General features: G+C 51.3%; 1 protein-coding gene across 1 annotated transcript in view; it reads right to left on the reverse strand.

Moving 5' to 3' along the window:
• LOC142905335 (sodium/potassium-transporting ATPase subunit alpha-3-like) overlaps nt 1-13533 on the reverse strand; it is a 141950-nt gene that overhangs the window by 99725 nt on the left and 28692 nt on the right. The window contains exons 2-3 of the mRNA XM_076064795.1: nt 8943-9053; nt 113-172 (exon numbers count right to left, since the gene is read on the reverse strand). Coding sequence (XP_075920910.1) covers nt 113-172; nt 8943-9053 — 171 coding nt within the window. The remainder of the gene's footprint in view (nt 1-112; nt 173-8942; nt 9054-13533) is intronic.

A 13533-nucleotide genomic window follows, 5' to 3' on the forward strand; every position in this document is an offset into this window, starting at 1 on the left:
CCACAGACAGACAGACAGACGAGACAATGAGTGGGGAGTTGACGGAGTGAGTGAGTCGATCCGGCGGGGTGGGGTCTGGGAGGGTCTGGGAGGGTCCACGGTGGGATCGAACCTGAACCCCGTCTGTGTTCAACTTGCGACACAGCTCTTCCACGGAGACCTTGTGTTCGGTCTGGGGTTGGCATTGACAAGACGCGCCCGGGGTTAATACATCCACACAACAACCCCCCCACACAACAACCCCCCACACAACAACCCCCCACCCACACAACCCCCCACTACACACACAACCCCCCCCACTACACACACAGCTCCCGCGAGACTCCGACCCCCCGTGCGGGCAAAATTTCCCCGCGTCGATGTGACATCAAACGGGGCAAGCAAAATCATTCGTTAGGAAACCCCCCCCTGATTTGCCAGTGCCAAAATGTCGTAATTATAATAATTATAATTATTATCTTCTTTGGTTCTTTCGGTAAAGTCACCACCACCACCACCACGTAGAATGATAATAAAATAATAAATTGATAAAATAAAATAACACAATAATAATATTCTAACACGACGTTTCGGCCACAACACAAGCGGCCGAAACGTCGTGTTAGAATATTAGAGAATATTATTATTATTGTGTTATTTTATTTTATCAATTTATTATGTTATTATCATTCTACGTGGTGGTGGTGACTTTACCGAAAGAACCAAAGAAGATGAATCATTGCAGTCACGAAAGCTTTAAATCGAAACTCATCCTCCACACCCACGTGGCCTTTCCGGTTCTACCCTCCACGCTGATCCACCAACCCCTTTACTTAACCTGAATATATATATCAATATATCAATTCATCTTCTTTGGTTCTTTCGGTAAAGTCACCACCACCACCACGTAGAATGATAATAAAATAATAAATTGATAAAATAAAATAACACAATAATAATATTCTAACACGACGTTTCGGCCACAACACAAGCGGCCGAAACGTCGTGTTAGAATATTAGAGAATATTATTATTGTGTTATTTTATTTTATCAATTTATTATTTTATTATCATTCTACGTGGTGGTGGTGGTGACTTTACCGAAAGAACCAAAGAAGATGAATCATTGCAGTCACGAAAGCTTTAAATCGAAACTCATCCTCCACACCCACGTGGCCTTTCCGGTTCTACCCTCCACGCTGATCCACCAACCCCTTTACTTAACCTGAATATATATCAATATATCAATTCATCTTCTTTGGTTCTTTCGGTAAAGTCACCACCACGTAGAATGAGAATAATAAAATAATAAATTGATAAAATAAAATAACACAATAATAATATTCTAACACGACGTTTCGGCCACAACACAAGCTGGCCTTCATCAGTTGAAGGGACGAGACTGACTGTCCAGCGCTGTCCTACCAGACAGTCTCGTCCCCTTCACCTGATGAAGGCCAGCTTGTGTTGTGGCCGAAACGTCGTGTTAGAATATTATTATTGTGTTATTTTATTAATTTATTATTTTATTATTATCATTCTACGTGGTGGTGGTGACTTTACCGAAAAAACCAAAGAAGATGAATCATTGCAGTCACGAAAGCTTTAAATCGAAATATAATTATTATTATAATAATCATAATAGTAGAAGGGGGATTTTTCCCCCTCCACCCTCCACCCCTACCCATAACTTTTTTTCTAGGAATAAAACTGAAACTTTTTTTGTGTGTTTTGTGTTCTGACGAGGATTCGTCTTTAGCTGCATTCACCACAAATAGCTGCAGTCGGAAATGCAAACAACAACAAAAATCAACAAACACACAAACACACAAACACGCACACGTGCAGTGATAGTATGATGGTGGCATTGTCCTTGACGCTGATTGGTCCACACCAAAGGGGACGGCTTTCTTGTGGGTGTGGACCAATCAGCTTCAAGGACTCACGATTTCTTGGGGATGGACCAATCAGCTTCAAGGACTCATGATTTCTTGGGGGTGGACCAATCAGCTTCAAGGACTCACGATTGGTCCACACCAAAGGGGACGGCTCTCTTGGGTGTGGACCAATCAGCTTCAAGGACTCGTGATTTCTTGGGGGTGGACCAATCAGCTTCAAGGACTCATGATTTCTTGGGGGTGGACCAATCAGCTTCAAGGACTCACGATTGGTCCACACCAAAGGGGACGGCTCTCTTGGGTGTGGACCAATCAGCTTCAAGGACTCGTGATTTCTTGGGGGTGGACCAATCAGCTTCAAGGACTCACGATTTCTTGGGGGTGGACCAATCAGCTTCAATGACTCACGATTTCTTGGGTGTGGACCAATCAGCTTCAAGGACTCACGATTTCTTGGGGGTGGACCAATCAGCTTCAAGGACTCACAATTTCTTGGGGGTGGACCAATCAGCTTCAAGGACTCACGATTGGTCCACACCAAAAGGGACGGCTTTCTTGGTGTGGACCAATCAGCTTCAAGGACTCACGATTTCTTGGGGGTGGACCAATCAGCTTCAAGGACTCACGATTTCTTCGTGTGGACCAATCAGCTTCAAGGACTCATGATTGGTCCACACCAAGGGACGGCTCTCTTGGGTGTGGACCAATCAGCTTCAAGGACTCATGATTTCTTGGGGGTGGACCAATCAGCTTCAAGGACTCATTATTTCTTGTTGTGGACCAATCAGCTTCAAGGACTCACGATTTCTTGGGTGTGGACCAATCAGCTTCAAGGACTCACGATTGGTCCACACCAAAGGGGACGGCTTTCTTCGTGTGGACCAATCAGCTTCAAGGACTCACGATTGGTCCACACCAAAGGGGACGGCTTTCTTCGTGTGGACCAATCAGCTTCAAGGACTCATGGTTTCTTGGGTGTGGACCAATCAGCTTCAAGGACTCACAATTTCTTGGGGGTGGACCAATCAGTTTCAAGGATTCGTGATTTCTTGGGTGTGGACCAATCAGCTTCAAGGACTCGTGATTTCTTGTTGTGGACCAATCAGCTTCAAGGACTCGCGATTGGTCCACACCAAGGGGTCGGCTTTCTTCGTGTGGACCAATCAGCTTCAAGGACTCACGATTTCTTGGGGGTGGACCAATCAGCTTCAAGGACTCACGATTTCTTGGGTGTGGACCAATCAGCTTCAAGGACTCACGATTTCTTGGGGGTGGACCAATCAGCTTCAAGGACTCGCGATTTCTTGGGTGTGGACCAATCAGCATCAAGGACTCACGATTGTTCCACACCAAGGGGACGGCACTCTTGGGTGTGGACCAATCAGCTTCAAGGACTCGTGATTTCTTGTTGTGGACCAATCAGCTTCAAGGACAACGCCACCATCTTATTATCACAGCGTGTGTGTGTGTGTTGATTTTTGTTGTTTGCATTTTGACTGCAGGTATTCGTCGATTAACGCAGCTAAACCACGAATCCTCGTCAAAACACACGAAAAAAAAAGGGTTTCAGTTTTGTTGACAGAAAAAAAATATGGGGGAAACCTTCAATCATTATTATTATTATTCTTGTTATTATTCTTGTGATTCTTGTGGTACAAACAGAGTAACAATATCACGATGGTTCGATCGCCAAGACAAGGGGCGAAAAAGAATCGTCGCCAGGCTGAAGAGACGCACCCAAGGCGGATCTTCCATCCCCGCCGCGAGGAATTTTCGTTTCACCTGATGACGATTGCTCCCATTGCGATGGCAAACGTCGTGATAATTTTATCGCGAGTGTTTTTTTTTCCTATTCTCATTTGACTCCCATCGACGGGGGGCCCCCTTTTTGCGCCGAAAGACCCAGAGAATGGGAATTCCTGCAGCCTCGGAAGCCTAGGAGTCGAGGGTTAATGCATCGCCATCTCTCGCCACCTCTGAGGACTCTCACTGGGATAGTCAGATGACTCACTCGGAGACTCACTCACTCACTCGGAGACTCACTCACTCAGAGGCTCACTCACTCACTCAGAGATTCACTCACTCAGACATTCACTCAGAGACTCACTCAGAGACTCACTCACTCAAAGACTCACTCACTCAGAGACTCACTCACTCAGAGGCTCACTCACTCACTCAGAGATTCACTCACTCAGACATTCACTCAGAGACTCACTCACTCAGAGACTCACTCACTCACTCACTCGGAGTCTCACTTAGATACTCACTCACTCAGAGACTCACTCACACAGAGACTCAATCACTCAGACATTCACTCAGAGACACACTCAGAGACTCACACACTCAGAGACACACTCACTCAGAGACTCACTCACTCAGAGACTAACTCACTCAGAGACTCACTCACTCAGACATTCACTCAGAGACTCACTCAGAGACTCACTCAGAGACTCACTCACTCAGAGACTCACTCACTCAGAGACTCACTCACTCAGAGACTCACTCACTCAGAGACTCACTTAGATACTCACTCACTCAGAGACTCACTCACACAGAGACTCACTCACTCAGAGACTCACTCACTCAGAGACTCACTCAGAGACTCACTCACTCAGAGACTCACTCACTCAGAGACTCACTCACTCAGAGACTCACTTAGATACTCACTCACTCAGAGACTCACTCACACAGAGACTCACTCACTCAGAGACTCACTCACTCAGAGACTCACTCACTCAGAGACTCACTCATAGACTCACTCAGAGACTCACTCAGAGACTCACTAACTCAAAGACTCACTCACTCAGAGACTCACTCAGAGACTCACTCACTCAGAGACTCACTCACTCAGAGACTCACTCAGAGACTCACTCAGAGACTCACTCACTCAGAGACTCACTCAGAGACTCACTCAGAGACTCACTCACACAGAGACTCACTCACTCAGACATTCACTCAGAGACTCACTCAGAGACTCACTCAGAGACTCACTCAGAGACTCACTCACTTAGAGACTTACTCAGAGACTCACTCACTAAGAGACTCACTCAGAGACTCACTCAGAGACTCACTCAGAGACTCACTCAGAGATTCACTCAGAGACTCACTCACTCAGACACTCACTAACTCAGAGACTCACTCAGAGACTCACTCAGAGACTCACTCACTCAGAGACTCACTCAGAGACTCACTCAGAGACTCACTCACTCAGAGACTCACTCACTCAGAGACTCACTCACTCAGAGACTCACTCAGAGACTCACTCACACAGACACTCACTCAGAGACTCACTCAGAGACTCACTCACTCAGAGACTCACTCACTCAGAGACTCACTCACTCAGAGACTTACTCACTCAGAGACTCACTCACTCAGAGACTCACTCACTCAGAGACTCACTCACTCAGAGACTCACTCAGAGACTCACTCACTCAGAGACTCACTCACTCACTCAGAGACTCACTCAGAGACTCACTCACTCAGAGACTCACTCACTCAGAGACTCACTCAGAGACTCACTCACTCAGATACTCACTCAGAGACTCACTCAGAGACTCACTCACTCAGAGACTCACTCACTCAGAGACTCACTCACTCAGAGACTCACTCAGAGACTCACTCACTCAGAGACTCACTCAGAGACTCACTAAGAGACTCACTCACTCAGAGACTCACTCACTCAGAGACTCACTCACTCAGAGACTCACTCAGAGACTCACTCAGAGACTCACTCACTCAGAGACTCACTCACTCAGAGACTCACTCAGAGACTCACTCACTCAGAGACTCACTCAGAGACTCACTCACTCAGAGACTCACTCAGAGACTCACTCAGAGACTCACTCACACAGAGACTCACTCACTCAGAGACTTACTCAGAGACTCACTCAGAGACTCAATCAGTTAGAGACTTACTCAGAGACTCACTCACTCAGAGACTCACTCAGACACTCACTCAGAGACTCACTCACTCAGAGACTCACTCACTCAGAGACTCACTCACTCAGAGAATCACTCACTCAGAGACTCACTCACTCAGAGACTCACTCACTCAGAGACTTACTCAGAGACTCGCTCAGAGACTCAATCAGTCAGAGACGTACTCAGAGACTCACTCACTCAGAGACTCACTCAGACACTCACTCAGAGACTCACTCACTCAGAGACTCACTCACTCAGAGTCTCACTAAGAGACTCACTCACTCACAGACTCACTCAGAGACTCACTCAGAGACCCACTCAGAGACTCACTCAGACACTCACTCAGAGACTCACTCACTCAGAGACTCACTCAGAGACTCACTCAGAGACTCACTCACTCAGAGACTCACTGAGAGACTCACTCAGAAACTCACTTACTCAGAGACTCACTCACTCAGAGACTTACTCAGAGACTCACTCAGACACTCAATCAGTCAGAGACTTACTCAGAGACTCACTCACTCAGAGACTCACTCACTCACTCAGAGACTCACTCAGAGACTCACTGAGAGACTCACTCACTCAGAGACTCACTCACTCAGAGACTCACTCAGAGACTCACTCACTCAGAGACTCACTCAGAGACTCACTCAGACACTCGCACAGTGTCATTAGTGGGGGGGGGGGGGTGGCATCATTAGTGGGGGGTTTGTCATCATTAGTGGGTGGCTGTCATCATTAGTGGGGGGTTTGTCATCATTAGTGGGGGGTGGCTGTCATCATTAGTGGGGGGTGGCTGTCATTATTAGTGGGGGTTTGTCATCATTAGTGGGGGGTTTGTCTACATTAGTGGGGGGGTTTGTCATCATTAGTGGGGGGGTGGCTGTCATCATTAGTGGGGGGTTTGTCATCATTAGTGGGGGGGTGGCTGTCATCATTAGTGGGGGGTTTGTCTTCATTAGTGGGGGGGTGGCTGTCATCATTAGTGGGGGGTTTGTCATCATTAGTGGGGGGGGTGGCTGTCATCATTAGTGGGGGGCTTGTCCACATTAGTGGGGGGGGGGTGGCTGTCATCATTAGTGGGGGGTTTGTCTTTATTAGTGGGGGGCTTGTCCACCTTAGTGGGGGGGTGGCTATGATCATTAGTGGGGGGGGTGGCTGTCATCATTAGTGGGGGGTGGCTGTCATCATTAGTGGGGGGTGGCTGTCATAATTAGTGGGTGGTTTGTTCACATTAGTGGGGGGTGGCTGTCATCATTAGTGGGGGGTTTGTCTACATTAGTGGGGGGTGGCTGTCATCATTAGTGGGGGGTGGCTGTCATCATTAGTGGGGGGTTTGTCATCATTAGTGGGGGGGTGGCTGTCATCATTAGTGGGGGGCTTGTCCACATTAGTGGGGGGTGGATGTCATCATTAGTGGGGGGCTTGTCCACATTAGTGGGGGGCTTGTCCACCTTAGTGGAGGGGTGGCTATCATCATTAGTGGGGGGGTGGCTGTCATCATTAGTGGGGGGTGCCTGTCATCATTAGTGGGGGGTTTGTCTACATTAGTGGGGGGTGGCTGTCATCATTAGTGGGGGGTGGCTGTCATCATTAGTGGGGGGTTTGTCATCATTAGTGGGGGGCTGTCATCATTAGTGGGGGGTGGCTGTCATCATTAGTGGGGGGTTTGTCATCATTAGTGGGGGGTTTGTCATCATTAGTGGGGGGCTGTCCACATTAGTGGGTGGCTGTCATAATTAGTGGGGGGTTTGTCATCGTTAGTGGGGGGTTTGTCATAAATAGTGGGGGGTGGCTGTCATCATTAGTGGGGGGTGGCTGTCATCATTAGTGGGGGGCTTGTCCACATTAGTGCGGGGGTTTGTCATCATTAGTGGGGGGGTTTGTCATCATTAGTGGGGGGTGTCATCATTAGTCGGGGGTGTCATCATTAGTGGGGGGTTTGTCATCGTTAGTGGGGGGTTTGTTATCATTAGTGCGGGGTTTGTCATCATTAGTGGGGGGTTTGTCATCATTAGTGGGGGGTTTGTCATCATTAGTGGGGGGTGGCTATCATCATTAGTGGGGGGCTTGTCATCATTAGTGGGGGGTTTGTCATCATTAGTGGGGGGTGGCTATCATCATTAGTGGGGGGCTTGTCATCATTAGTGGGGGGTTTGTCATCATTAGTGGGGGGTGGCTATCATCATTAGTGGGGGGTGGCTATCATCATTAGTCGGGGGTGGCTGTCATCATTAGTGGGGGGTGGCTGTCATCATTAGTGGGGGGGATTTATCCACATTAGTGGGTGGCTGTCATCATTAGTGGGGGGTGGCTGTCATCATTAGTGGGGGGGTGGCTGTCATCATTAGTGGGGGGTGGCTGTCATCATTAGTGGGGGGGTGGCTGTCATCATTAGTGGGGGGTGGATGTCATCATTAGTGGGGGGCTTGTCCACATTAGTGGGGGGTGGCTGCCATCATTAGTGGGAGGTTTGTCATCATTAGTGGGGGGGTGGCTGTCTTCATTAGTGGGGGGTTTGTCTTAGTGGGGGGGTGGCTGACATCATTAGTGGGGGGTTTGTCATTATTAGTGGGGGGATTGTCATCATTAGTGGGGGGTGGCTGTCATCATTAGTGGGGGGTTTGTCATCATTAGTGGGGGGGTGGCTGTCATCATTAGTGGGGGGTTTGTCATCATTAGTGGGGGGTTAGTCATCATTAGTGGGGGGTTTGTCATCATTAGTGGGGGGTTTGTCATCATTAGTGGGGGGGTGGCTGTCAGCATTAGTGGGGGGTTTGTCTTCATTAGTGGGGGGCTGTCAGAATTAGTGGGGGGTTTGTCATCATTAGTGGGGGGCTGTCAGAATTAGTGGGGGGTTTATCCACATTAGTGGGGAGGTGGCTGTCATCATTAGTGGGGGGTTTGTCATCATTAGTGGGGGGTGGCTGTCATCATTAGTGGGGGGCTTGTCCACATTAGTGGGGGGGTGGCTGTCATCATTAGTGGGGGGTGGCTGTCATCATTAGTGGGGGGGTGGCTGTCACCATTAGTGGGGGGTGGCTGTCTTCATTAGTGGAGGGCTTGTCCACATTAGTGGGGGGGTGGCTGTCATCATTCGTGGGGGGGTGGCTGTCATCATTAGTGGGGGGGTGGCGGTGGTTACCATTGTGACCTCCTTCTTGAGTTCGTCCATGTCCCTGGCCTTGCGTTTCTTGGCTGAGGCCTTATCATCGCCGCCTTCATCAGCCACGCGGTAGCTATCGGAGCGTCCCACCTGGTGGGAGGGTGGGTGGTGGGGGGAAATGGTGGTGGTGGGGGGAAATGGTGGTGGGGGGGAGTGAGAGAGAGAGACACACACAGACAGACATCAGTCACTGGGTGGGAGAGATAAAGGCGGCCGGGCACGGTGGTGATGCAGCTGCTGATGCTGGAAACCCCACAGGCAGTCTGTGAGTGTAGCCACAGGGCTGGAAGTTAGAGGCTACCTGGGGGTAGCTTTGTCTGTGTCTTTGTGTGTGACTGCACTTGCCCCTACAGCCCTGCTAGAGGCTACCTGGGGGTAGCTTTGTCTGTCTGTGTGTGACTGCACTTGCCCGTACAGCCCTGCTAGAGGCTACCTGGGAGTAGCTTTGTCTGTGTCTGTGTGTGACTGCACTTGCCCTTACAGCCCTGCTAGAGGCTACCTGGGGGTAGCTTTGTCTGTGTCTTTGTGTGTGACTGCACTTGCCCCTACAGCCCTGCTAGAGGCTACCTGGGGTAGCTTTGTCTGTGTCTGTGTGTGTGACAGCACTTGCCCCTACAGCCCTGCTAGAGGCTACCTGGGGGTAGCTTTGTCTGTGTCTGTGTGTGTGACTGCACTTGCCCCTACAGCCCTGCTAGAGGCTACCTGGGGTAGCTTTGTCCGTGTTTGTGTGTGACAGCACTTGCCCCTACAGCCCAGCTAGAGGCTACCTGGGGTAGCTTTTCTCTGTGTCTGTGTGTGACAGCACTTGCCCCTACAGCCCTGCTAGAGGCTACCTGGGGTAGCTTTGTCTGTGTCTGTGTGTGTGACTGCACTTGCCCCTACAGCCCTGCTAGAGGCTACCTGGGGTAGCTTTGTCCGTGTTTGTGTGTGACAGCACTTGCCCCTACAGCCCAGCTAGAGGCTACCTGGGGTAGCTTTTCTCTGTGTCTGTGTGTGACAGCACTTGCCCCTACAGCCCTGCTAGAGGCTACCTGGGGGTAGCTTTGTCTGTGTCTGTGTGTGTGACTGCACTTGCCCCTACAGCCCTGCTAGAGGCTACCTGGGGTAGCTTTGTCCGTGTTTGTGTGTGACAGCACTTGCCCCTACAGCCCTGCTAGAGGCTACCTGGGGGTAGCTTTGTCTGTGTCTGTGTGTGTGACAGCACTTGCCCCTACAGCCCAGCTAGAGGCTACCTGGGGTAGCTTTGTCTGTGTCTGTGTGTGACTGCACTTGCCCCTACAGCCCTGCTAGAGGCTACCTGGGGGTAGCTTTGTCTGTGTCTGTGTGTAAGAGCACTTGCACCTACAGCCCTGCTAGAGGCTACCTGGGGTAGCTTTGTCTGTGTCTGTGTGTGACAGCACTTGCCCCTACAGCCCTGCTAGAGGCTACCTGGGGTAGCTTTGTCTCTGTCTGTGTGTGACAGCACTTGCCCCTACAGCCCAGCTAGAGGCTACCTGGGGGTAGCTTTGTCTGTGTCTGTGTGTGTGACTGCACTTGCCCCTACAGCCCTGCTAGAGGTTATCTGGGGTAGCTTTGTCCGTGTATGTGTGTGACTGCACTTGCCCCTACAGCCCTGCTAGAGGCTACCTGGGGGTAGCTTTGTCTGTGTCTGTGTGACAGCACTTGCCCCTACAGCCCTGCTAGAGGCTACCTGGGGTAGCTTTGTCTGTGTCTGTGTGACAGCACTTGCCCCTACAGCCCTGCTAGAGGCTACCTGGGGGTAGCTTTGTTTGTGTCTGTGTGTAACAGCACTTGCCCCTACAGCCCTGCTAGAGGCTACCTGGGGTAGCTTTGTCTGTGTCTGTGTGTAAGAGCACTTGCCCCTAAAGCCCTGCTAGAGGCTACCTGGGGTAGCTTTGTCTGTGTCTGGGTATAACAGCACTTGCCCCTACAGCCTTGCTAGAGGCTACCTGGGGGTAGCTTTGTCTGTGTCTGTGTGTGACTGCACTTGACCCTACAGCCCTGCTAGAGGCTACCTGGGGTAGCTTTGTCTGTGTCTGTGTGACTGCACTTGCCCCTACAGCCCTGCTAGAGGCTACCTGGGGTAGCTTTGTCTGTGTCTGTGTGTGTGACTGCACATGCCCCTACAGCCCTGCTAGAGGCTACCTGGGGGAGCTTTGTCTGTGTCTGTGTGTGACAGCACTTGCCCCTATAGCCCTGGTAGAGGCTACCTGGGGGTAGCTTTGTCTGTGTCTGTGTGACAGCACTTGCCCCTACAGCCCTGTTAGAGGCTACCTGGGGTAGCTTTGTCTGTGTCTGTGTGACAGCACTTGCCCCTACAACCCTGCTAGAGGCTACCTGGGATAGCTTTGTCTGTGTCTCTCCCCGTGTGTCTCTCTCCCCGTGTCTCTCTCTCCCCGTGTCTCTCTCACCCCGTGTCTCTCTCACCCCGTGTCTCTCTCCCCGTGTCTCTCTCCCCGTGTCTCTCTCTCCCCGTGTCTCTCTCTATCCCCGTGTCTCTCTCACCCCGTGTCTCTCTCTCCCCGTGTCTCTCTCACCCCGTGTCTCTCTCACCCCGTGTCTCTCTCCCCGTGTCTCTCTCTCCCCGTGTCTCTCTCTCCCCGTGTCTCTCTCCCCGTGTGTCTCCCCCCGTGTCTCTCTCTCCCCGTGTCTCTCTCTCCCCGTGTCTTTCTCTCCCCGTGTCTCTCTCTCTCCGTGTCTCTCTCTGTCTCTCCCTGTGTATCTCTCACCCCGTGTCTCTCTCTCTCTCCCCGTGTCTCTCTCCCTGTGTATCTCTCTCCCTGTGTCTCTCTCTCTCCGTGTCTCTCTCCCCGTGTCTCTCTCTCTCCCCGTGTCTCTCTCTCTCCCCGTGTCTCTCTCCCCGTGTCTCTCTCCCCGTGTCTCTCTCTCCCCGTGTCTCTCTCTCCCCGTGTCTCTCTCTCCTCGTGTTTGTCCCCCCCGTGTCTCTCTCCCCGTGTCTCTCTTTCCCTGTGTGTGTCTCTCTCTCTCCGTGTCTCTCTCCCCGTGTCTCTCTCTCCCCGTGTCTCTCTCCGTGTCTCTCTCCCCGTGTCTCTCTCTCTCTCCCCGTGTCTCTCTCTCCCCGTGTCTCTCTCACCCCCCGTGTCTCTCTCTCTCTCTCCCCGTGTCTCTCTCTCTCCCCGTCTCTCTCTCTCTCCCCGCGTCTCTCTCAGTGTTTATTTAGTAATGCGCCCTTTACTTTGACTCTCAATTATTCATTCCCTCTCACCTTACCATCAATAATTTAGCATGTGGGAGAGAGAGAGAGAGACAGAGAGAGCGAGACAGAGACCCACAGACACTCATACTTACAGACATCCACAGACTCCCACAGAGACCCACAGACTCCCACAGAGATCCCACAGAGATCCCACAGAGACCCACAGACTCCCACAGAGATCCCACAGAGATCCCACAGAGACCCACAGACACTCATACTTACAGAGACCCACATAGACCCACAGACACTCATACTTACAGAGACCCACAGAGACCCACAGACACCCACAGAGATCCCACAGAGACCCACAGAGACACACAGACACCCACAGAGATCCCACAGAGATCCCACAGAGACACACAGACACCCACAGAGATCCCACAGAGATCCCACAGATATCCCACAGAGACCCACAGCCACTCATACTTACAGAGACCCACAGAGACCCACAGAGATCCCACAGAGACACACAGACACCCACAGACACCTACAGACACCCACAGAGACCCACAGAGATCCCACAGAGACCCACAGACACCCACAGAGATCCCACAGAGACCCACAGACACTCATACTTACAGAGACCCACAGAGACCCACAGACACCCACAGAGATCCCACAGAGACCCACAGACACTCATACTTACAGAGACCCACAGAGACCCACAGACACCCACAGAGATCCCACAGAGACCCACAGACTCCCACAGAGATCCCACAGAGATCCCACAGAGACCCACAGACACTCATACTTACAGAGACCCACAGAGACCCACAGACACCCACAGAGATCCCACAGACTCCCACAGACACCCATAGATACCCACAGACACCCACAGACACCCACAGAGATCCCACAGAGACCCACAGACACTCATACTTACACAGACCCACAGACACCCACAGAGATCCCACAGACTCCCACAGACACCCACAGAGATCCCACAGACACCCACAGACACCCACAGAGATCCCACAGAGATCCCACAGAGACCCACAGACACTCATACTTACACAGACCCACAGACACCCACAGAGATCCCACAGACTCCCACAGACTCCCACAGACACCCACAGACACCCACAGAGATCCCACAGAGATCCCACAGATATCCCACAGAGACCCACAGCCACTCATACTTACAGAGACCCACAGAGACCCACAGACACCCACAGAGATCCCACAGACTCCCACAGACACCCATAGATACCCACAGACACCCACAGACACCCACAGAGATCCCACAGAGACCCACAGACACTCATACTTACACAGACCCACAGACACCCACAGAGATCCCACAGACTCCCACAGACACCCACAGAGATCCCACAGACACCCACAGACACCCAC

Source organism: Petromyzon marinus, unplaced genomic scaffold, assembly GCF_048934315.1.
Source record: "Petromyzon marinus isolate PM22_M1 ecotype Great Lakes invasive population unplaced genomic scaffold, UKy_Petmar_22M1.pri1.0 PM_Scaffold_74, whole genome shotgun sequence".
NCBI classification, from domain to species: domain Eukaryota; kingdom Metazoa; phylum Chordata; class Hyperoartia; order Petromyzontiformes; family Petromyzontidae; genus Petromyzon; species Petromyzon marinus.